This window comes from Lineus longissimus, chromosome 14 (genome assembly GCF_910592395.1).
Source record: "Lineus longissimus chromosome 14, tnLinLong1.2, whole genome shotgun sequence".
NCBI lineage: Eukaryota > Metazoa > Nemertea > Pilidiophora > Heteronemertea > Lineidae > Lineus > Lineus longissimus.
In genome coordinates, this window is record NC_088321.1 from 5,253,082 (window position 1) to 5,275,261 (window position 22,180).

The 22,180-nt window shown below is 42.1% G+C and overlaps 1 protein-coding gene and 1 long non-coding RNA gene across 5 annotated transcripts in view; both read left to right on the forward strand.

Moving 5' to 3' along the window:
- LOC135498832 (uncharacterized) overlaps nt 1-22,180 on the forward strand; it is a 399,598-nt gene that overhangs the window by 110,069 nt on the left and 267,349 nt on the right. The window lies entirely within an intron of this gene.
- LOC135498777 (transcription initiation factor IIE subunit beta-like) overlaps nt 1-22,180 on the forward strand; it is a 30,351-nt gene that overhangs the window by 326 nt on the left and 7,845 nt on the right. For 2 of the 4 annotated variants that reach the window (XM_064789224.1, XM_064789226.1), the window contains exons 2-5: nt 4,178-4,319; nt 6,502-6,581; nt 7,960-8,067; nt 20,618-20,803. In XM_064789224.1, the coding sequence (XP_064645294.1) occupies nt 4,178-4,319; nt 6,502-6,581; nt 7,960-8,067; nt 20,618-20,803 (516 nt within the window). Of the gene's footprint in view, nt 1-634; nt 2,254-3,814; nt 3,835-4,177; nt 4,320-6,501; nt 6,582-7,959; nt 8,068-20,617; nt 20,804-22,180 lie in introns of those variants that run through there. The other 2 variants (XM_064789222.1, XM_064789225.1) reach the window with 2 other exon arrangements.

Here is a 22,180-nt window from a genome sequence, read left to right on the forward strand (position 1 = left end):
CAGTCACATTACTGTCATGTGACTGTCTATGGGATGCTGAAAGTAAATTAATTTAATACCGGCCAAAGTTGACTGTCGAGTGGTTGATTTATATTTTGTACCTCAGGCCATACCTCAGGCCATGGAGGTATTATTAAGATAACTGCAGGCCATGGAGGTATTATTAAGATACCTCCATGCTCAGGCATTCGTTTGAGAAGGGAGACACTTAGGCCTACATGTAAGGTTTTATGTTATCTTCTCATTATAAATACTGTTTTATATTTCAGGTTATCCCCTAACACAGCTTGCTGATGGACATCCAACCTGAGAGCAATGCTTTTGAAAATTAATGATTGATCAAGTACATTTGGTTGTAATCTTGCATCCGGATTTACTTAATGAATAAAGAGATACATCTAATAACTGAGATTTTATTATACGTTTATAATTATTTTATTTATAATAACATCCCAATAGTATTTACATTTCCTTGATATATATGATTACACAATACAATGTTTATGATATTTACACTTACAGTCGCACAATATTGTCATGGAACTTAGTTTATTCACCAATTAATGATAATTGATAATTGGTAATTGGTAATTATATGTAAATTAGCGTTCTGTAATAGTGATCATTTCACCAAAAATTATCAATGAATATTAATCATGATAATTAGTAAGTGCTAAAATTGGCTTGTGTCAAGTCAAATATGAACATATCATCATCTCAGAAGCCTAATTAGCAGTGGCAGGTAATTAATGCAGCCATGCCTTTGATAATGTGAACAGATCTCACTATGACACTTTGACCAATATTTTATACTGACCATCATCTCAGAAGCCGCTAAGGCGGCCATGCCTTTAATAATGTGAACAGATCTCACTATGACACTTTGACCAATATTTTATACTGACCATCATCTCAGAAGCCGCTAAGGCGGCCATGCCTTTAATAATGTGAACAGATCTCACTATGACACTTTGACCAATATTTACTGACCATCATCTCAGAAGCCTAATTAGCAGTGGTAATTAATGCGGCCATGCCTTTGATAATGTGAACAGATCTCAGTATGACACTTTTTGACGAATATGATATGACTTCGTCTCCACAAGGGACGACATTTTCTTTGTCACCAAAGGTGGGATTATAGTCTAATGAATAACGTAGGGGACAACATTTTCTTTCGCACTAAGTGTCCTTTATTCACATTGATGATTATGAACGGCCCCTTACCCCGGTGTAATGTTTTTGAGTGTTTCTGTTTTTGAGTGTTTCCCCTGATTGTTTGGGAACGCTCAAAAATAGATTGACGAGTTTTTCTGTGTATCCCTCCTATTGAAAAGTCATGGTCTCTCTAGCTGCCTATTGTTTGGAAACACTGAAACATGGGGAACAACCACAGATGTTACACCGGCCCTTACCATAAATCTAACAATCCCTGAACAATCATTGAACAATAGAACGAATTCTACTACTATAGTTTTACCTGTTGTTGTGGGACTCGTTTTCTTGTAACATTGCAGAAGTTGATGGGACTTTTCACAAAATTCAAGCCCATGAGCCGTGCGGAAGATTATTGTTGGAATGGCAACCCATAGTTCATATATTTCATCATAATTTATGCAGTCTGATGTTGCAAATTCTCGGAGAGAACATAATAAGTCAGTTATATTATTTGCAGGACAATCATTCATCATTCGTTCATTGGCTCGCAAGACCCCCCAACTCCCTTGCGCGATCTCGAGATTGCCGCGCAATTATAGGATCCTAAGAATGCGCAGCGCAATCTTAAGATAGCGCAGATCGGTAAAATGCGCGGAACATATACACTACTAATGACTTATGCCGAATATATGTTGACATATGCGTGTATTTTGGCTTGATGACGATTTGAAAACGCCAAAATTACCAGTCATCCGATCGGCGAAACAGCGTCCACCACTCATCTCATGCACTGCACCAGCGTCCACCTGGTTTAAAATTCAGGCATAAAGTCATCAAAATGAAATTTAGTGGCCATAAACGTAATAACTACACCATGAAACACATTTCCTGAAAATTTTTATGACATTTGGGTGTAAGACTGAGATGTTGTCTTACTCGGACTCTTATCTCTAAAATCACAGGGGCAGCTGGGCTCTGTATTGTCTATAGGCCTATTGACACTATTGACTGTAGTCTGTTGTCAGTGTTGACCAGGTCCAGGAAGCCCTATCCAGTTCAAATCCAACACGGCCGCCGACAGGGTGGTGGACGCTGGTATATTTTAGACAACAACTCGCTAATCTAGCTAGCACCCAAATGGGCCTTTGTCTGCAGAATAGCCGGGACAGTAGTAGCTCTGTACATTATGTACACTCTGTCCCTCTGTACATTATGTACACATTCCTATCATTTAGCACAGAGTGTCACTGAGTGTCCCTGCTATTCTGCAGTTGCTCACACAAATGTCATGAAACGATCAGGAAATGTGGAAAAATGAAAATGTCCTTATTTCATTTAGGCCTATTATGACCATTATATTTTATTTTGATGACTTTAATGCATTTAAACCTGGTGGACGCTGTTAAGTATGACCCAAAATTACAGCTGCTGACACCTGAGAATCTGAAATTGAAGTGAAACTCTTTTTTCTGTCTCTTTGGGAAGGTGTAAATGCTGATGGCGACTCTAATCTCACTCTGATAGAAGATCCGCCTTCTTGGATCAACAAAATCCAACTATTTTCACCTGAGGGTCAAACTATTTTGGCCTAAAACTTGATGATCAATATTAATCGTCAACAAAATCGAACTATTTTCACCCGAGAGATGTCAAACAATTTTGGCCTAAAACTTGATGATATAAGGCCTAATTGTCAACAAAATCCAACTATTTTCACCTGAGGGGCAAACTATTTTGGCCTAAAACTTGATGATCAATATTAATCGTCAACAAAATCGAACTATTTTCACCCGAGAGATGTCAAACAATTTTGGCCTAAAACTTGATGATATAAGGCCTAATTGTCAACAAAATCCAACTATTTTCACGTGAGAGAGGTGAAACTATTTTGGCCTAAAACTTGATGATATTAACTGTCAACAAAATCCAACTATTTTCACCTGAGGGGCAAACTATTTTGGCCTAAAACTTGATGATCAATATTAATCGTCAACAAAATCGAACTATTTTCACCCGAGAGATGTCAAACAATTTTGGCCTAAAACTTGGTGATATAAGGCCTAATTGTCAACAAAATCCAACTATTTTTACGTGAGAGAGGTTCAACTATTTTGGCCTAAAACTTGATGATATTAACTGTCAACAAAATCCAACTATTTTCACGTGAGAGAGGTGAAACTATTTTGGCCTGAAACTTGATGATCAATATTAATTGTCAACAAAATCCAACTATTTTCACCTGAGACTGAGAGGTCAAACTATTTTGGCCTTAAACTTGATGATATTAAGCTTTGCATTCTTAATCTTATATTGTTTCAGCACTTTTTAATTTGCATCAAATTACAATATTCGGCCATTATATTGACGTTTTGAAATCTTTTTCGACCCTGTTTACATTGTCTTAGGAAAAGTATAGGCTTGACTAGTTTGGGGTGAGTCTCCACTCGCTTTTCAGAGAAAAGTGAGTCCCAAAGGTGAATTGTTATGACAGGAGGTGAATCCGCTCCTGGTGATTTCCATGAGACAGGTGAATCTATGACTGGTTCCCAACCTCAGGAATTTGCTGGACTGGCGAGTTAACATCGAGTGCCTGAGGAGGGGGGTCCGGGCATAAACTTGATAGCTGCATTAAAACAATGAAATGTCAAATGAAGCCGGCGGCTATTTCTTGCACCGGTACGTCAGTACTAGATAAACTGTAAAACACATGGTAAACTTACACTGCCTGTGATTCACAGACAGTGTAAGTTTGAAAAATAATAAATAATAAATTTCTGCCATTTTGAAAAGCACTTTTCACAGAAATTTATTTGCGCAAACCGTTTATTGAGTCTTTGGCATGGGAACTGGTATTGAAACATCTCAGTTGTAAGCTGTTGTTTTTGATATGTCATCCGATCTGAAGCGTATTCAGATCTCGATAATAATTTTGGGCAAGTTGGGGTTCCTGGCCACAACTGTCATGACTGTCAACCCAATGTGCGTCTAATCTTTTGATTTCACCACGTTCTTTTTCTAGATGGATCCAGCATTGCTGAAGGAGAGAGAAGCTTTCAAAAAGAGGGCGCTAGCACAACCATCAGTCGAAAAGAGAAAGGCCCAGAAAAGAACTGAAAATGATCGCAGTACTAAGAAGGCACGGCCAGCGCCAAAACCTAAAGGTAAGCGCCCTACCCTTGAAAGCCTCATACTTACTTAGGGCTCTTCGTCCCTAGTGGCACATAAGGCCACAACACAACCTCCAGCCTTTTCAGTCTCGTGCTGCCCGTTGTGCCTCGTCCCATGTCAGCCCCATCAGTTTCAGCTCCTCTGACATAGTCCTCCTGGTAAGCACCCTACCCTTGAAAGCCTCATACTTACTTAGGGCTCTTCATCCCTAGTGGTACATAAGGCCACAACACAACCTCCAGCCTTTTCAGTCTCGTGCTGCCCGTTGTGCCTCGTCCCATGTCAGCCCCATCAGTTTCAGCTCCTCTGACATAGTCCTCCTGGTAAGCACCCTACCCTTGAAAGCCTCATACTTACTTAGGGCTCTTCGTCCCTAGTGGTACATAAGGCCACAACACAACCTCCAGCCTTTTCAGTCTCTTGCTGCCCGTTGTGCCTCGTCCCATGTCAGCCCCATCAGTTTCAGCTCCACTGACATAGTCCTCCTGGTAAGCGCCCTACCCTTGAAAGTCTCATACTTACTTAGGGCTCTTTGTCCCTAGTGGCACATAAGGCCACAAGACAACCTCCAGCCTTTTCAGTCTCTTGCTGCCCGTTGTGCCTCGTTCCATGTCAGCCCCATCAGTTTCAGCTCCTTTGACATAGTCCTCCTGGTAAGCACCTACCCTTGACAGCCTCATACTTACTTTAGGCTCTTCGTCCCTAGTGGCACATAAGGCCACAACACAACCTCCAGCCTTTTCAGTCTCTTGCTGCCCGTTGTGCCTCGTCCCAGGTCAGCCCCATCAGTTTCAGCTCCACTGACATAGTCCTCCTGGTAAGCACCCTACCCTTGAAAGCCTCATACTTACTTAGGGCTCTTCGTCCCCAGTGGCACATAAGGCCACAAGACAACCTCCAGCCTTTTCAGTCTCTTGCTGCCCGTTGTGCCTCGTCCCATGTCTGATGTCAGCCCCATGAGTTTCAGCTCCACTGACATAGTTCTCCTGGTAAGCACCCTACCCTTGACAGCCTCATACTTACTTAGGGCTCTTCGTCCCTAGTGGCACATAAGGCCACAACACAACCTCCAGCCTTTTCAGTCTCTTGCTGCCCGTTGTGCCTGGTCCCAGGTCAGCCCCATGAGTTTCAGCTCCACTGACATAGTCCTACTTCATTTGACTTTGGGTCAGCCTCGTTTTTTTCTTTCCCTGGGGGGCTCAAATGCAGGGCAGTCTTTGGTATGCTGCTTGGGTTCATCCAGAGGACATGTCTAAGCCATCAAAGTCTGCAGCATCCGATTACGTCGGCAATGTTAGAACTCTAGATCTGCATCAGCTGACGGATCAGAGAGCTTCATTAGAGATTATCCTTGGCCAGAACACTTGGCAGATCCATCGCAGACACCTGTTTGAAAGCCTCTGCCTAGTGGTTGATAAAAGTACAGCGGGTTACCACGAAATTCAGGCCAGATTCGGAACCCAGGATTTGTGTTCTCGATGAACCATTGTAGATTTAAGAAACTAATATTCCTGACTCTTCACAGTCATTCGAATAAGACTTGACAAAACACCCGAGTGAGAATATTTCGTTATCATAATGGATAATGTAGCCTTTATCATTTGATATTTCATTTGATATGTTTTAGAATAGAAATTGATACCTCACTGTCGGTATTGATTGTCTCAAAAAAACCGCTCGGATGGAGCTTAAATATTGGCTATGGTTTTGGTCTACATTTTAGCTCCACCCTCGCGGTTTCGGTGAGACAACCAATACCTCCAGTTCGGTATCAATTCCTTGAAGCCAAAGCTCCTAGTGTCTGGTGTTTATGCCAGGGCAAGTTAAAGTCCCCACCAAGTGAGAAACATGAGTAGCTGGCGTGGACTTCCCTCCTTTGGCCAAAAGACCGGGGGCATAATGGTCAGTATGATGGCCGCGTCCCAGTGTTAACCAGTTCAACCAGAACATCACGATTTAAACAGGCTCGACGGCTTCGGGGGAGTTAAAACTGGCTGTGAAAGAATTTTGAAGGCCAAGTTTGCATGAAAGATTAAGCTTAATGATTTTCATAGCTTTGCTTGTTGGCCGAAAACAGAAAAGTTTTTGGGTGGCTGTTTTAGTTTTGGTCTAATTGCAGCTGAAAATGTTTATGAGTTGATCCTTTCAGTGAGTTTACTGTTTTATTCATTTCAGCCGATTTTAACTACAAGGCAATGCAAGGAAGTTCACAGTTTAAGTTTGGAATATTGGCAAAAATAGTTAAATATATGAAGGTAAGATAAGAATACTAATCACTTGGTTTCGTTGACTGTTTTTTCCACCAGAACAAAAGTACCGAAAAGTGTTTTGCCGCTGAAGTAAAATGATCAAATGTATGTGCAAATTTGAATAAAGGAGCCTTATAGCTGAGTGGTGAACTCTGACTACCACTCAAAAGGCCCCGGTTCGATCCCGGGTAGAACCCAGTAGTGTATTTCTGGATGAACCGGCGTGGCTTTCAAGGAACGAAAATTCCCGGCTCTCCACAGTCCTTTCAATGAGATGTAAAACCGAGGTTCCTTGAATCTGGTGTCTATGCCAGGGCAGGTTACAGACCCCACCAAGTGAGAAACATGAGTAGCTTGCGTGGACTCTACAGGGCTGCCTAACCTTACACATTTGGGGGAAATCTCACACATTAACAGACCTGTTTACACTTAGTTAGGGCCAATTTACACTTTGACTCCAGAAAATTTCTTTAAAATTGTGCCGAAATCATCAGAAGACCCAAGAATGACATTTCCCTTGCTGTTTTACCCTTTATACTGAGGGTTTTAGTTTTACACATTGCTGGACTCAAGGGAAGGCAGTTGTGACACTCCCTCCGGCCGAAGTCTGGAGTCACTAGGCCTTGCCGAAGACGTAGTCACTAGACCAATAAACCCAATTGGCGCCTAACCATACTGGCACGCATGAACGCTCATCCCGCCTTGGAGGAGGAATACTCCGTGGAGAAAATCACCTCCAAGTGCAGAGCAAACGCCCAGGAAGGGGAAGAATAGAAGAAGGGAAGTTGGATTCCATCAAATTGGATATCGTGATGCGATTTTGGGCTCCACTCGCCCTGTTTCTGCCCCTCTCATGTTCGAATTTGCTCACAATGAAAAACAAATCCCCATTTGATACTAGATCATAGGCCAATAGAACTTCAGGTGACTTCTTCAATCATAAAATTAACGCGATTTTGGAAGAATATCTTATTTTCCTCTCCATCGGAAAAATAGAAGTTGTCCTTTAAAGAAATCAATCAGCAGCAGCTAGGTAGGCAAGAAAAAGCTATACAAAGTCCTCAATAGGGGTCCCTCCAATCTCATCGTACGTCAAAACGATTCATGCTTGTGCGAGGAATGTTGTAGTGCTGTGTCGAACATTACCGGAATTATCGGAATTCAGGAATACCAGACGACTTGGAATCCTGACTTGGCACTTAATGCCGGGAATTCAGGATTTTGAATCAGCAGAGTTTGCCCTGATGACGCCAGCGTCGACACTGATGAAACATAGGCCTACCCGATGTGAGTTGTTTTTCTCAGTGATTCATTCCTAACTTATTGAAACGTTCCTAGAGATTGCATTGTCAAACTCGTGTATCGTCCGCTTTTAATATTTCAGCAACGGCATCAACAGGGAGACACTTATCCATTATCAATTGATGACATTCTTGACGAAACAAATCAACTTGATGTCGGAGCACGGCATAAACAATGGCTATCGACTGAGGTAGGTTGTTTCCTCCCACTGTTCACCCTCCTCCAAACTCACTTTATCCCTGGTACCATCAGGGCAAGACCATTATACTGATATTTGATGAAATATGGCTATGGACCGAGGTAGGTTGTTTCCTCCCACTGTTCACCCTCCTCCAAACTCACTTTATCCCTGGTACCATCAGGGCAAGACCATTATACTGATATTTGATGAAATATGGCTATCGACCGAGGTAGGTTTCCTCCCACTCTTCACCCTCCTCCAAACTCACTTTATCCCTGGTACCATCAGGGTAAGACCAATATACTGATATTTGATGAAATATGGCTATCGACCGAGGTAAGTTTCCTCCCACTGTTCACCCTCCTCCAAACTCACTTTATCCCTGGTACCATCAGGGTAAGACCAATATACTGATATTTGATGAAATATGGCTATCAACCGAGGTAGGTTATTTCCTCCCACTGTTCACCCTCCTCAAAACTCACTTTATCTCGGGTACCATCAGGACAAGACCAATATACTGATATTTGATGAAATATGGCTATTGACCGAGGTAGGTTGTTTCCTCCCACTGTTCACCCTCCTCCAAACTCACTTTATCCCTGGTACCATCAGGGCAAGACCAATATACTGATATTTGATGAAATATGGCTATTGACCGAGGTAGGTTGTTTCCTCCCACTGTTCACCCTCCTCCAAACTCACTTTATCCCTGGTACCATCAGGGCAAGACCATTATACTGATATTTGATGAAATATGGCTATCGACCGAGGTAGGTTTCCTCCCACTCTTCACCCTCCTCCAAACTCACTTTATCCCTGGTACCATCAGGGTAAGACCAATATACTGATATTTGATGAAATATGGCTATCGACCGAGGTAAGTTTCCTCCCACTGTTCACCCTCCTCCAAACTCACTTTATCCCTGGTACCATCAGGGTAAGACCAATATACTGATATTTGATGAAATATGGCTATCAACCGAGGTAGGTTGTTTCCTCTCACTGTTCACCCTCCTCCAAACTCACTTTATCCCTGGTACCATCAGGGCAAGACCAATATACTGATATTTGATGAAATTCTTGTTGAGACCAACCAATGTAAGGTCACCCTCACCCTGCACACCACCCCTCCCTTGGGTCATCTTCTGCATCTCATGAGGATACGGGCCATCCATTGAGTATGTACGTACTGAGCGGGGAGACGGTTTAGGAATTTTGGGGAAAATGCGTACAGCTGTAAATTTTGTCCAAATTGTGTGTTCAAGGGGAGGGGTCTCAAAATCCCAAGTTTGATGCGTACATACAGTGGAACCTCCCTTAGCGGACACCTCTCTATTAAGGACACTAGTTTTGGTCCCAATTTGGTAGTTTCTATTCAATTTGACCTCTCTGATCAGGACACCTCTCTATTAAGGCCAGCACTTGCCTGTCCCGAAGGTGTCCTTAATAGAGAGGTTCTACTGTACTTAATGGATGGCCCCATACTGGTATCAAGAGCCTTTCGAATCCAGCACCCAAAATATGATTCTGGGCCAGATGACCATCCATGAGCATGAATGTAGTATAGGACTGAAAAGCCTGTAAGACCTGGGTACAAGGTATTTTTAAAGTGGTCTGCATCCGCAAACTGTGCGTGATATAACGCTGAAAATGCGGGATATTGATGATAGATACATGATCTGATAGATGTTAAAGCGAAATGTTTATATCAATACTGGTTTGGCAGTAATTCTTCAAAACACCATGAAAACGATATTTCCTCTCAATCAACTAGACTTTGATGTTTTCACCCCAAATCTTGGTTCAGTACTCAGACTGACATTGTCTTCCATGTCAATGTAATACTGTATTATATCAGTCTTCATGTCCACAGATTCACTGTTCCAATCCTTGTGACATTGTTTATGAAAAAGGAAGAAATCAAATATATAGAAATGTTTATATTAAACTCATCTGACCAGGTCTACAACATGCATGTACACAGTTCGGGATCCCAAGGCTAACTGAATTTGGAGGGAAACTCAGTAGACCAGGAAAACTATACAAACAATAATAGCTGATAAAGCACATACAATGAAATGACATAAGGCTCAGGGACCGTGAAGGCCCAAAATAACCTGAGCTAAACCATTGGTCATAGCAGACTTAAAGGGGGAATAAACTCTTCAAACTGTTCAAATTGAACCTGTTACACATTCCCCTGTCAAGAGAAAATGGCTCCTGACATTTACCAAAGATAAAAAGAAATGTACACCATATATACAAAACATGTAACCCAAAATACCAGGTGAAACTCAAAACGAAACCGAGTTGAGAAAGATGCGAAACCAAAACCTTCAAACAATAAGAAGGGAAGAATGGAACCATCAAAGAGCAGAATTCAGAATCATTAAAGACAAAGACTGAAAAGTGAAAATTTCAATCCAGCATCCTGAAAACTGAAAAACACCATAAGGTAAAGAGCTACAAGAAATGGAATTATTATTGTATTTACAAATTAACAGTAAACTTCTAGAGTTCACACTGAAAATTAATTGTATCGCACGAATCAGAACGAGATTAAGGCGAATAGACAAGATACTGAAATATATAAGTTTAGAATCATTATCAGAATACGGTACTGTGAAGAACTATTGTAGTATTGTTTGATTTACTGAAGATCATTGCAAGAAGATATAATAGAAGAGAAGGGGTATTGACCTCCTCAATCTTACCATCACACCACAAAACAACAATCAATAAGATGATACAAGATTGGTAAAAAAGGAAAATTGCAGGGAATTGACTTACAAAACATCTGGAAGGTATTAATTAGTAACTGTTTGACCAAAAACCCTTAGTCCAAAAGGGATTTACATTGATAAACTGTCAAACAAAACCTTGAATAACTGATATGAGTAGAGATGCAACAGAATAAGTACTGATGAATTATCTATGGAATCTATACAGACTCTAATCATACAGTACAAAATATCAATACCAAGAATTACTTGATATAAATCTCCACGAAATATCGAAACAAAAGAAGAAAACACACACTCAAGTAGAAAACAATCTCTTGATTGACATGGCCTGCCAAAACCAGCCAACATTCAATCAAAATGTTATATATATTTCAAACCAGAAAATAATCACGAGTTGAAAACCAACTATCATTCAATCCTTCATTAAAGACAGAACTTTGTCAAGAATAGCGGGATTTTGCGCAAACTCAGGCTTGCTTGCAAGCGACATAAAATAATCAACCTTGGATCGCCAAGGCTCAGGCGGCGCGCGCGGCTGTTGCTGATACATCTGATATGGCTTGAAACGGTTAGGCGGTTTATGTTCCCTCTTAGATCTCCTCGGGGCTGCAACAGGGCTGTCCTCCGGAGCACTCCCTTCCTCGTCATCCTGGGATGTGTGGAATTCAGCAGAGGATTCACCAGGGGGAACATCTACAGGGACCGTCTCATCCACTGGACCAACGGTTGAAAATTCCACTGGAGGCGGAACAGTACCACCATCAACAAATTCCACTGGAGGCGGAACAGTACCATCATCGATCGAAGTCACGTCAAGCGCAATTCCTGACGGCGTATCGACATCTATCATTGGAGGAGGAACGGTCACATCTGTAGTAGGATAACTGGCATCTACGGCAGGCTGGGACGCGCTGACATCAACCGAAGACTGGGACGCAGGCTCAACAGCAGCATGCTCGGACGCACTAACATCAACCGAAGACTGGGACGCAGGCTCAACAACAGCGGGCTGGACCGGAACGACATCTGTAATGGATAATGGTGGGGTAGAATCGGTAGACAAAGTAGACGGAACAATATCAGAAGGAGGTGCAGCATCAGATCTGACGGATGTAAAAGATGGAAGTTTGTCACCATGTGGAACATCGGCGGTTGAAGCGGATGCAAAAGAAGAAGGAACTTCATCAACACGTGGCAAAATCATCACATCGACATCCTCGTCATCACTCATCGCAGGCTGTACAACAACTTCCTTCTCAGGGCGAGTACGACTAGACCGGGCCGGAGTCTTCACAACTTCCTCATCTCTAATCTCTCCAACTGGCATCAACAAATTACGGTGTAAAACACGCGGATTACCTCCTTTCGAGGAGCGAACTGAAAATACCGGAATATTGGGGTTTGGTTGACCCACAACAGTATAAACATCGGTCGACCACTTGTCAGCCAATTTATGTCTACCGCGTAAGTGGACATTGCGGACAAGAACACAATCACCAGTCTGAAGAACAGAAGCTTTCGCTTTGAGATCATATCTCCCTTTATTCTTACATGAAGCGGTATCCTGGTTTTTCATAGCCATAGAGAATGCATAATCAAGACGCTCCTGCAAAGATTTAATGTAGGAACTATAAGATTCACTAGGGCCAACATCAGGAGTACCGAGACCATAATTGATATCTACAGGAAGAAGTGGCTCACGGCCAAACATTAGAAAATGCGGACTGAATCCAGTAGAATCGTGACGCGTACAATTGTACGCATGCGTCAACGTGGAGAGGTACAGCGACCAACTACTCTTCTTGTCCTCGGACAACGTACCCAACATTGACAAAAGGGTGCGGTTATACCGTTCGCAAAGCCCATTGCCCATTGGATGGTAGGGAGTTGTCCGAGACTTGGTCATTCCAGCTAAAGCACACAATTCCTTTATAACAGCAGATTCAAAATTACGGCCCTGATCACTATGTAGCCGACCAGGAAAACCATAATGAACTATAAAATTTTCATAAAGAGCTTTGGCAGTAGTATGTGCTGTCTGATTTCTTGTTGCAATAGCTACAGAGTACTTGGTGAAATGATCTGTAATTACTAAAATATTTTCACAACCCCTGGAAGGTTCAACTGTGAGATAGTCCATACAGACCATCTCCAGAGGCTGCGACGTGGTTATGCTGGTGAGAGAAGCTTTCTCATTAGTAGGTGTCTTTCGGCGTAAACATCGACCACAAGTTTGAATGTAATTCTCTATATCACTGACATAACCCGGCCAGAAGAATCTGGACTTTACAAGATCAATCACCCTATCCTTACCAAGGTGACCCATGTCATCATGCAGCTGCTTCAAAGTAGATGTGTGAAGAGACAATGGCAAGACGACACGATCAACAACTTGATCATTCAACATACTTTGTTTTACTAAAATACCTTTGTCGTTCAATCGATAAGAGTTAAAATGACGTAACCAAGGTTTCAGCTCCGGAGAGGGGTCAGGACGAATACCTCTGGCCAGAGAAGCAATGATATCTGAAATATATTTATCCTGCCCCTGATGATACTTAATATCAACAAAATCCGTAGTGAGCGAATCAACTTGGTATAGGGAATGTGAAGAATCAATATTGGCATTCAGAATTTCAACAGCAGAGAGATTTTGACAAGTGAGGGAAAGTGAAATAGCTTTTACAACATCCTCATTGATCAGACTAGTTTCTCTTGGAAGACGAGACAACGCATCTGCAGCTGCATTGCTCTTTCCAGCAAAATATTCGATGGTAAAGTCATAAGCTGACAACTCAGCTAACCAGCGGTGCCCTGTGGCATCGAGCTTCGCACTCGTCAACACATATGTCAGCGGATTATTGTCAGTCTTGACTCTGAACTCTGCCCCGAATAAATAGTCCTTAAACTTGTCAGTCACTGCCCACTTCAGCCCCAAGAACTCTAACTTGTGAGTGGGGTAGTTCCTTTCTGAAGCGGACAGTCCTCTACTAGCAAAATATATAGGTTTTCTAACATCATCCTGGTACTGGTATAATATAGCTCCAAGGCCATCTCTCGAAGCATCTATTTCTAACTCATATGGCAAAGAATAATCTGCAAAGCCAAGGACTGGGGGAGAGCACAATGATTCATTCAAATTTTGAAATGCGGTTTGTTCTTCCTCTCCCCAGCGAAACGACGGCTTGTCTTTTTGCCTTTTCTGAGTAGAATGACCTTGGAGTAAACAATTCAAAGGTTTAGCTAACTTAGCATAATCCTTGATGAACCTTCGATTGTATGATGTGAAACCGAGATAACGCCTGAGTTCATCAACCGACTGAGGAGGTGGCCAGTCTCGCACAGCCTGAACTTTGTCAGGGTCCATCTCAATGCCTTTTTTGGAAACATAATACCCTAGATATTTGACTCGATTTAAGAGGAACTGGCATTTAGAAGGCTTTAACTTGAGTCCGGCTTTGTGTAACTTGTCAAAAATGATTTCAAGACGGTCTAAATGTTGCTCTACAGTAGGACTAAAAATGATGACATCGTCCAAATACACTAAACACATCTCAAGATTTACATCGCGCAAAGCCAGCTCCATGAGACGCTGGAATGTACTGGGAGCATTTGTAGCCCCAAACGGCATAACGTTACATTCATAAAAACCCAGCGGTCCCACAGAAAACGCAGTCCTCTCCTTATGTTCTTCCTCTAACTCCACTTGCCAATAGCCTGCCTTCAGATCAAGACAGGAGAACCAGGAAGAACCAGCAATAGAATCTAGAGTCTCATCAATTCTAGGCAATGAATATGAATCCTTGATGGTCCGTTTATTAAGTTCCCTCAGATCAATGCAGAATCTGAGAGACCCATCTTTTTTTCGTACTAGTACAACAGGAGAACAGTAAGGGCTCTTAGACTCACGGATGACTCCCGTGTCTAACATTTTCTGTAAATGAACCCTCACATCCTCGTACATGTTCGGTGGAATTCTCCTATGCCTAATCTTAAATGGCTTATCATCGGACAAATCAATACGATGCTTCAAGACATTTGTCTTGCCCATCTCTGACTCTGACTTGGCAAACACATGTTTCCATTTCAACAAACGATTCTTCAATTCAGAGAAATGTTCTGAGTCCATGTCAGACTGAAACTTGAAAAGTTGAAAAAAATCAGAATCAGGCATTTCATCAGAGGTATCGGAGACTTCTGCAGCAGTCTCGATCCCAGATGCATTGGGAAAAGAAGTATCTTCAATGTCCATAGTAGGCGGAGAAATATCTAAGTTGGCTTCTGAAATACTACAAAGAACGGAACGCTTTGGTATGGTAACTGGAGTATTCGAAACATTCTTTAAAATAACCGAGACTTTCTGAGATGCACTGCGAGAAGACACTTTCTGAAGAGAAGAAACAAGTACAAGTCCACCTGGAAGTGGCCTGGAAGATTCAGTAACAACATTGGCAGAGTGACCTAATTTACAACGAGTAATCCCCTTTATTGAAATCTGAGAGTTGCTGTTAATTGTAACAGACTTACATGTTGTCACATTCCCTACAGTACTACCGGACAGGCAGTAACTGCGTAAAGTATCACGCCAAACAGAATCCTCAACGTTACATCTCTCCGGAGCCAACTCAGCAAGCACATTAGTTCCAAGTAAAAGTGGAACAAGACGGTTATAATTTGTATCTGGCACAACTAGAAGTAAAATGTCGAGGCGACAGGAACCGAGGGTCAAAGGTAATTTGACATAGCCCATATAGGGTAATTTATCTCCTGTCGCACTCTGTATATCTATAAAATCATCCAAAGGATGAATGTCTTCATCGGGAAAATTCTCTGAAAAATAAGTAGTAGAAATGGTGGAGACCACAGAACCAGTATCGAGAAGACAATCAACATTTGTCTCCTTCAATAAAACAGTGGTCTCAGACGCCTTTCCTATCAGAGAATTGTGGGGGTGGGGCTTTACTCTTTGTCCCCTTGACCGCCCCCGATCAAGGGTGCGTTGGCGTTTCCCAACCGCTTGTTCTTATTCTGTAGTTTGAAACAATCATCGATGTGATGACCCTTCTTCTTGCAGTAACTACAAATACCTGCATAATAGGACTTTCCACCTGAAGAAGAATGTGTAGAGGTGGTAGTAGAATCTGCAAAAGAAGAAGTTTGATCTGCTCTCTTAGCAGCCTCACGAGCTTTCTCTTTCTTCAAAGTGGCCAACTCACCTTCAAGAGCAGTAACTTTCTTCAAAATCAAGTCAAGCTTGTTTACCTCCGCGGCAGTAGAGCTATTGCTAAGCTGTTGGACCGGTTTAGGTTTCCCTAAACCCATCTCTTGCTCCACCTGCCGGGCCGCCACTAAAAGCTCGCTATAACCACGACCTGCATCGTAAAAGTGCCTAGTTGCCGACTTCACATCCTTTGACCTGAGGCCAGACCAAAATTTTTGTCTCAACATGGCCTTGGCCTGAGGACCGGTACAATATGTGTCATCGGGGCACCTAGAAAGAATCTCCCTAATTCGGCAACCCCAAGCCGCAACGTTTTCATCCGGTTCCTGCGACGACGCGTAGAATTTCGCCAACACCTGTTCAGATGTTAATACCTCCCCAAACATTTTGTCAAACTCCCCAATGACCTCATGCGGGGCGAAGAGCCCCTCCCCAAACTGCAATAAACATTCTGCAGCCATACCCTTCAATGATCTCCTGATAGCACCTACAATGGTCTGCATAGGTAGTCCAAGGTCAGCAAGTAATCCCTTTACCTCAGCCCTCCACTGGCGATATGACACCTCTGACTTTTTGTCGCCAGAGAAAGAACCTAAACGTGGAGTACTGACTACATAACGAGGCTGCCTTGAACTGTCAGTTTGATTCAACTGAAAAGAAAGTTTCTTTCTCTCAGACCCTATAGGTGGTAACTTTGATCTAATACTATCACTATCATGATCAGCTGAAAGGGAAGATGCATGAGGATGAGGGGTAGATGGTGGCATATGAGGTGGACTGACCCCAGCATACCCACCAGGGGAACGGACAGGGGGTGGGGGCGACTGAGGTGTAGCAGTAGCACCCTGCGGCGTACTATGCCGCAGCAAATCTCCCATCGTTCTACCCCGTCCATCATTAGGACGAGAAGTAAAATTGAAAATATGTCCACGACCCATTGCATTTGTCTTAACTGGGTTTGAGACGGTAGACGATGTTGCAGGAACTGAAGTTACAGGTTGGTGTGCACTTACAGGTTCAGACTTCGGTTTGGGCTGCGACTCACCCAAGGCCTTAATGAGGGCCTCCCTTTGACTGAAGTCGAGATCTTTTATCATCTCCAAACAAATATTCAAAACTTCTGTCCTATTGGACCCTATACCAGAACCAGTAGTAGCAGTCAAATCCATGTCTTCCGCTTTGAAATTATCACCAGTTGCCATTTGGAAAATCAGGCGCAGCGAAGACAAGGAGTTAATGAAAATATCAGACGACTATCAACAAATATGTATAAGTATGAGGACACCCTCAACCTATCATATGCAAATATCACTAGTATGGTATAATCCAAATGCTAAGAGCAAGTATAGTTTTACCTAAACCTACTAATAGACAATGTCAACGTACGAAATAATATAATACAGAGTAAGTATTGTTTCACCAAAACCAACTGCAAGAAAATATTACAAAGTACAAGATGAAAGAATAGCAAAGAAGTATGATAAATATCTGTAATGTCTTCACCCAAGAAAATACTAACTCCAAAACCTGGAGAGCATACAACACTCTGGGTAAAGAGATGAACAAAGATGACCTGTAAAATAATCAAACACAATGAGATCTCACAGTTGAAAGATGATCGGCATCCACCAGACAGCTGTAACAGTTGTAGTGGAAGTTGCAGTTGCAGATCAATGAACCAGGCAGAAGTCCACGTCACCACGGTGTAGAAATCTTGGAGACCAAGTACCAAACCATCACCCTGCCAAAGGAAAATGTTCACAATTAATGATCAATAATATAAGTGCAAGTACTAAAGACTCACAAATAATACCAATGATGATAAATCAAATCAATCCAAAGTCACAAAGGACACCCTGTATAAATGATAAAGTTGTACTACAATATGGAACACACTTTATGCTGAAACAAAAATGAACTGTAAAGTCCACCAAGAAACATCAAAGTGATTCCACACACTGTAAGATTCACCAAGTACCATCAAAGAAATACATAGGATCACCTGACCAAAACAAAGTAAACTCAAACCGAGTCACCCTGTACCTGACAACTAAATCAAAACCACAAGAAAATCCAAAATGACCCAAGAAATTCAAAGTAGTACCACCAAAGTTATTATCATAATTCAAGCGAACATTATCGAAACCTATTCGATTAATGACGGCAAGTTACGCAACGGCCAGGTCGACAAAGTCAACAAAATTCAAACCGTCTAAATGTCAACAAAAATTACCCTGTCTGCGTATGACCTAAACACATCATTGGAAACCAAAAGAATCTTCATGCAAAATAATACACTACTAAGTACATGCGATGCACAAAGACACCATAGGAAAATAATTGTCAAATAAATTATTTCCAAAATAACTCAAAATCACATGCACTAAGTTTCAAGCATGCAGCATAATGTCACCAGAAAGGAAGGCACCCACAGCAAAACCAAGTAAAGTCACAAAGTCCCCAAGTGTCACTAGACACCAAAAACACAGGTACACTTTCCCTTTAAATTTTCAAAAACCCAACTACACTGCATGGCTGAAAATGTGTCAAAAATTCACAAACAGAATTTTACATAAATTGGTTACAATGACATGCAAACTGAATACAACAACACACAAGCATTCTGTTACAAACAGAAAGAAATGACAATTCAAAGACAATATAAACTTAAAAGTTCAAATGAAATGAGAATACATGAAGAATGAAAATGAAATGATGAATGAGTTAGCAAAGAGAACCAAAACTGTCCATGTTACGAACACAGAAAAAGTCAGTTCATAATGTCAGTGTCAATGGTCAAAGTCGGATGTCCACAGCGGAAGTCTTGCACGAGTCAGTCATGTACACGGTGTACAGCGCAATAAGCGGAATACACAGTCAAGCAATACTCGGAGTCAAAAGTCACAGCGCGATGCGCGAGACAACGCGAAATTTATGCGGGAACGCGGCGAACACTAAAGATGGACCGGTCAAAAGAAAGAACAGTGTCGCAAGTGCACAATGTATCGACGTCAAAACGACAATGGCGGTCTGCCAAAGTCAAAACATCACGAAGATGTGAAAAAAACCAGACGATCACTGGGCGAATCACTCCCACTACGAAAAACACAACTGCTGGCAGCAGACGATAGAAATTACTTCACGTCGACGACTCCATGACAGCACACACGACTTCCTCCTGAAGGTTTCGGAAACACCCGTCAGCCATCTTGAATTTTTAAATCACAAAAGAATGTCCAAGGAATACTTATACCCAAATAAAGTTCAAACGGCTGAGCCCCCAAATGTAATACTGTATTATATCAGTCTTCATGTCCACAGATTCACTGTTCCAATCCTTGTGACATTGTTTATGAAAAAGGAAGAAATCAAATATATAGAAATGTTTATATTAAACTCATCTGACCAGGTCTACAACATGCATGTACACAGTTCGGGATCCCAAGGCTAACTGAATTTGGAGGGAAACTCAGTAGACCAGGAAAACTATACAAACAATAATAGCTGATAAAGCACATACAATGAAATGACATAAGGCTCAGGGACCGTGAAGGCCCAAAATAACCTGAGCTAAACCATTGGTCATAGCAGACTTAAAGGGGGAATAAACTCTTCAAACTGTTCAAATTGAACCTGTTACATCATCAAGAAAATTCTCAAAAAATGTTGATATTTTGAGAACATGTCCAAGTTGTCATTTTGCAATATTTGGAAGAATAAATGGTTAATTAGCGTTGATATCGATATCTCACTTAGCATCAATCAGATTATGTATCTATCATCATTACGTTCCAAAATTTTCAGCAACATAATGGAAGAGTTTTGGCTCCACTTACCACTGTGCATGCGCATGGTGAATCTCTTTTCACCAGGAAAAAACTGAAGCTATTACAGTGGAACCTCCCTTAGCGGACACCTCTCTATTAAAGATAACCTCTCTATTAAGGATAACCTCTCTATTAAGGACAACCTCTCTATTAGTATTAAGGACACTAGTTTTGGTCCCAAATTGGTTGTTTCCATTCAATTTGACCTCTCTAATCAGGACACCTCTCTATTAAGGACATCACTTGTCAGTCCCGTTGGTGTCCTTAATAGAGAGGTTCTACTGTACATCGGTGTCGTGAAAAGGTCAGATAGGGACCTGGAATGTAAAGTGCCACCTCGTTTGCTGATCAAAATATGAACCTCTCGAATGTCTCGTAACCCTTGTAGGCCCTCGTCAACAATCAGGACACCTCTCTATTTAGGACATCACTTGTCAGTCCCGTTGGTGTCCTTAATAGAGAGGTTCTACTGTACTTTGTAGTCTTGAAAAAGTCAGACAGGGACCTGGAATAGAAAGTGCCACCTTGTTTGCTTATCAAAATCTGAACCTCTCTAATGTCTCGTAACCCTTGTAGGCCCTCGTCAACAATCAGGATACCTCTCTATTAAGGACATCACTTGTCAGTTCCGTTAGTGTCCTTAATAGAGAGGTTCTACTGTACTTCGAAGTCTTGATAAAGTCAGACAGGGACCTGGAATATAAAGTGCCACCTTGTTTGCTGATCAAAATCTGAACCTCTCTAATGTCTCATAACCCTTGTAGGCCCTCGTCAACAATCCCAAGATCAACGTCGTGGATGACAATAAGTTTGTCTTCCGCCCGAAGTATAACATCCGAGACCGGAGGGGGTTAATGCGATTGCTGGAGCGGAATGACCTGAAAGGATTGGGCGGTGTTTTGATGGACGACGTCGAAGAGGCTGTGCCGAAATGTGGGCGAGTTATTCAGGTAGGCGCCGAGCTGACACGAGTGTCCTCTTTAACGCTATAACACCTAGAGCCAGCGCAAGGGCTTATTCCCCTTGGCCCCGACTTTATTTTACCTGGAAATCATGTTTTTTTCTCCAGTGAGATCGACGGCGGTTGTCACCGGGCGCCTCCAGGTGTTATAGGGTTATGAAACTCTCTAACAAGTTTATGCTGCAATAGACACCAACCTAGCATCTTCCATTGATGTCCATTGCAATATTACAAATTCAGTTTTTAGCTCACCTCTTAGCAGAGGTGAGCTTATCCCATACCGTGGCGTCCGTCGTCCGTCGTCGTCGTCGTCGTCGTCGTCGTCGTCGTCGTCGTCGTCGTCGTCGTCGTCGTCCGTCGTCCGTTAGCAGGGCACGTTTCATAACTGTTAGAGCTATTGAGTTGAAACTTAGTACACATGTACCGTTATGTAATGACACCTTGGAGACCAAGTTTCGGTCCGATTCGTTTCATGGTTTGGCCACCAGGGGGCCAAACGTTAAAAATGAAAATATGCAATATCTCCCTTAATAGTAGTCGGGAAATTTTGAAAAAAATATGGTAGGTACTTCTAGCAAAGGTGCATCATATATCCTCCGGGTTTTTTGATTTGACCTCCTTTTCAAGGTCACAGAGGTCAAATGTTGTAAATTGGCCGTTAGGATGTAACGATGGCACGTTTCTAAACTGCAATGACTATTGATACCAAATTTGGTACACATTTACCCCTTAGTCAGGTGATCTCAGGGACCGAAGTTTGGTCCAATATGATTCACCACTTGACCACCAGGGGGCAAAATCCAAAAAACCTTAAAAATGTGATTATTCCTTAACTTCTTGCCCGATTGCCACCAATTTGATATCATGGGTACATCTAACCACCATACAGTATATGTCACACAGGTTTTTAATTTGACCTTCTTGTCAAGGTCACAGAGGTCAAATGGCGTAAATTCGCCGTCAGGCCGTAACTATGGCACGTTTCTTAACTGCAATGACTATTGATCACAAATTAAGTACACATGTACCCCTTGGTCAGGTGATCTCAGGTACCGAAGTTTGGTGCGATCTGATTTGCTGTTTGGCCTCCAGGGAGGGGGCCAAATCCTAAATTCTTCAAAATGCCTTTATTCCTAGTAATGACTTGCCCGATTGGCACTAATTTTATATCATAGGTACATCTAATTCTAACAACCATTCAATGTGTCACCCGGGTCGTCTTTGATTTGACCTACTTTTCAAGGTCACAGAGGTCGAATGTACTGTAAATTGGCCATTTTGGGGAAATTGTAATTGCTTGGACCTACATCAAACCTAACACTACATGACACAATACCATGCTCTTTATCCATCTTTCCTCCACATG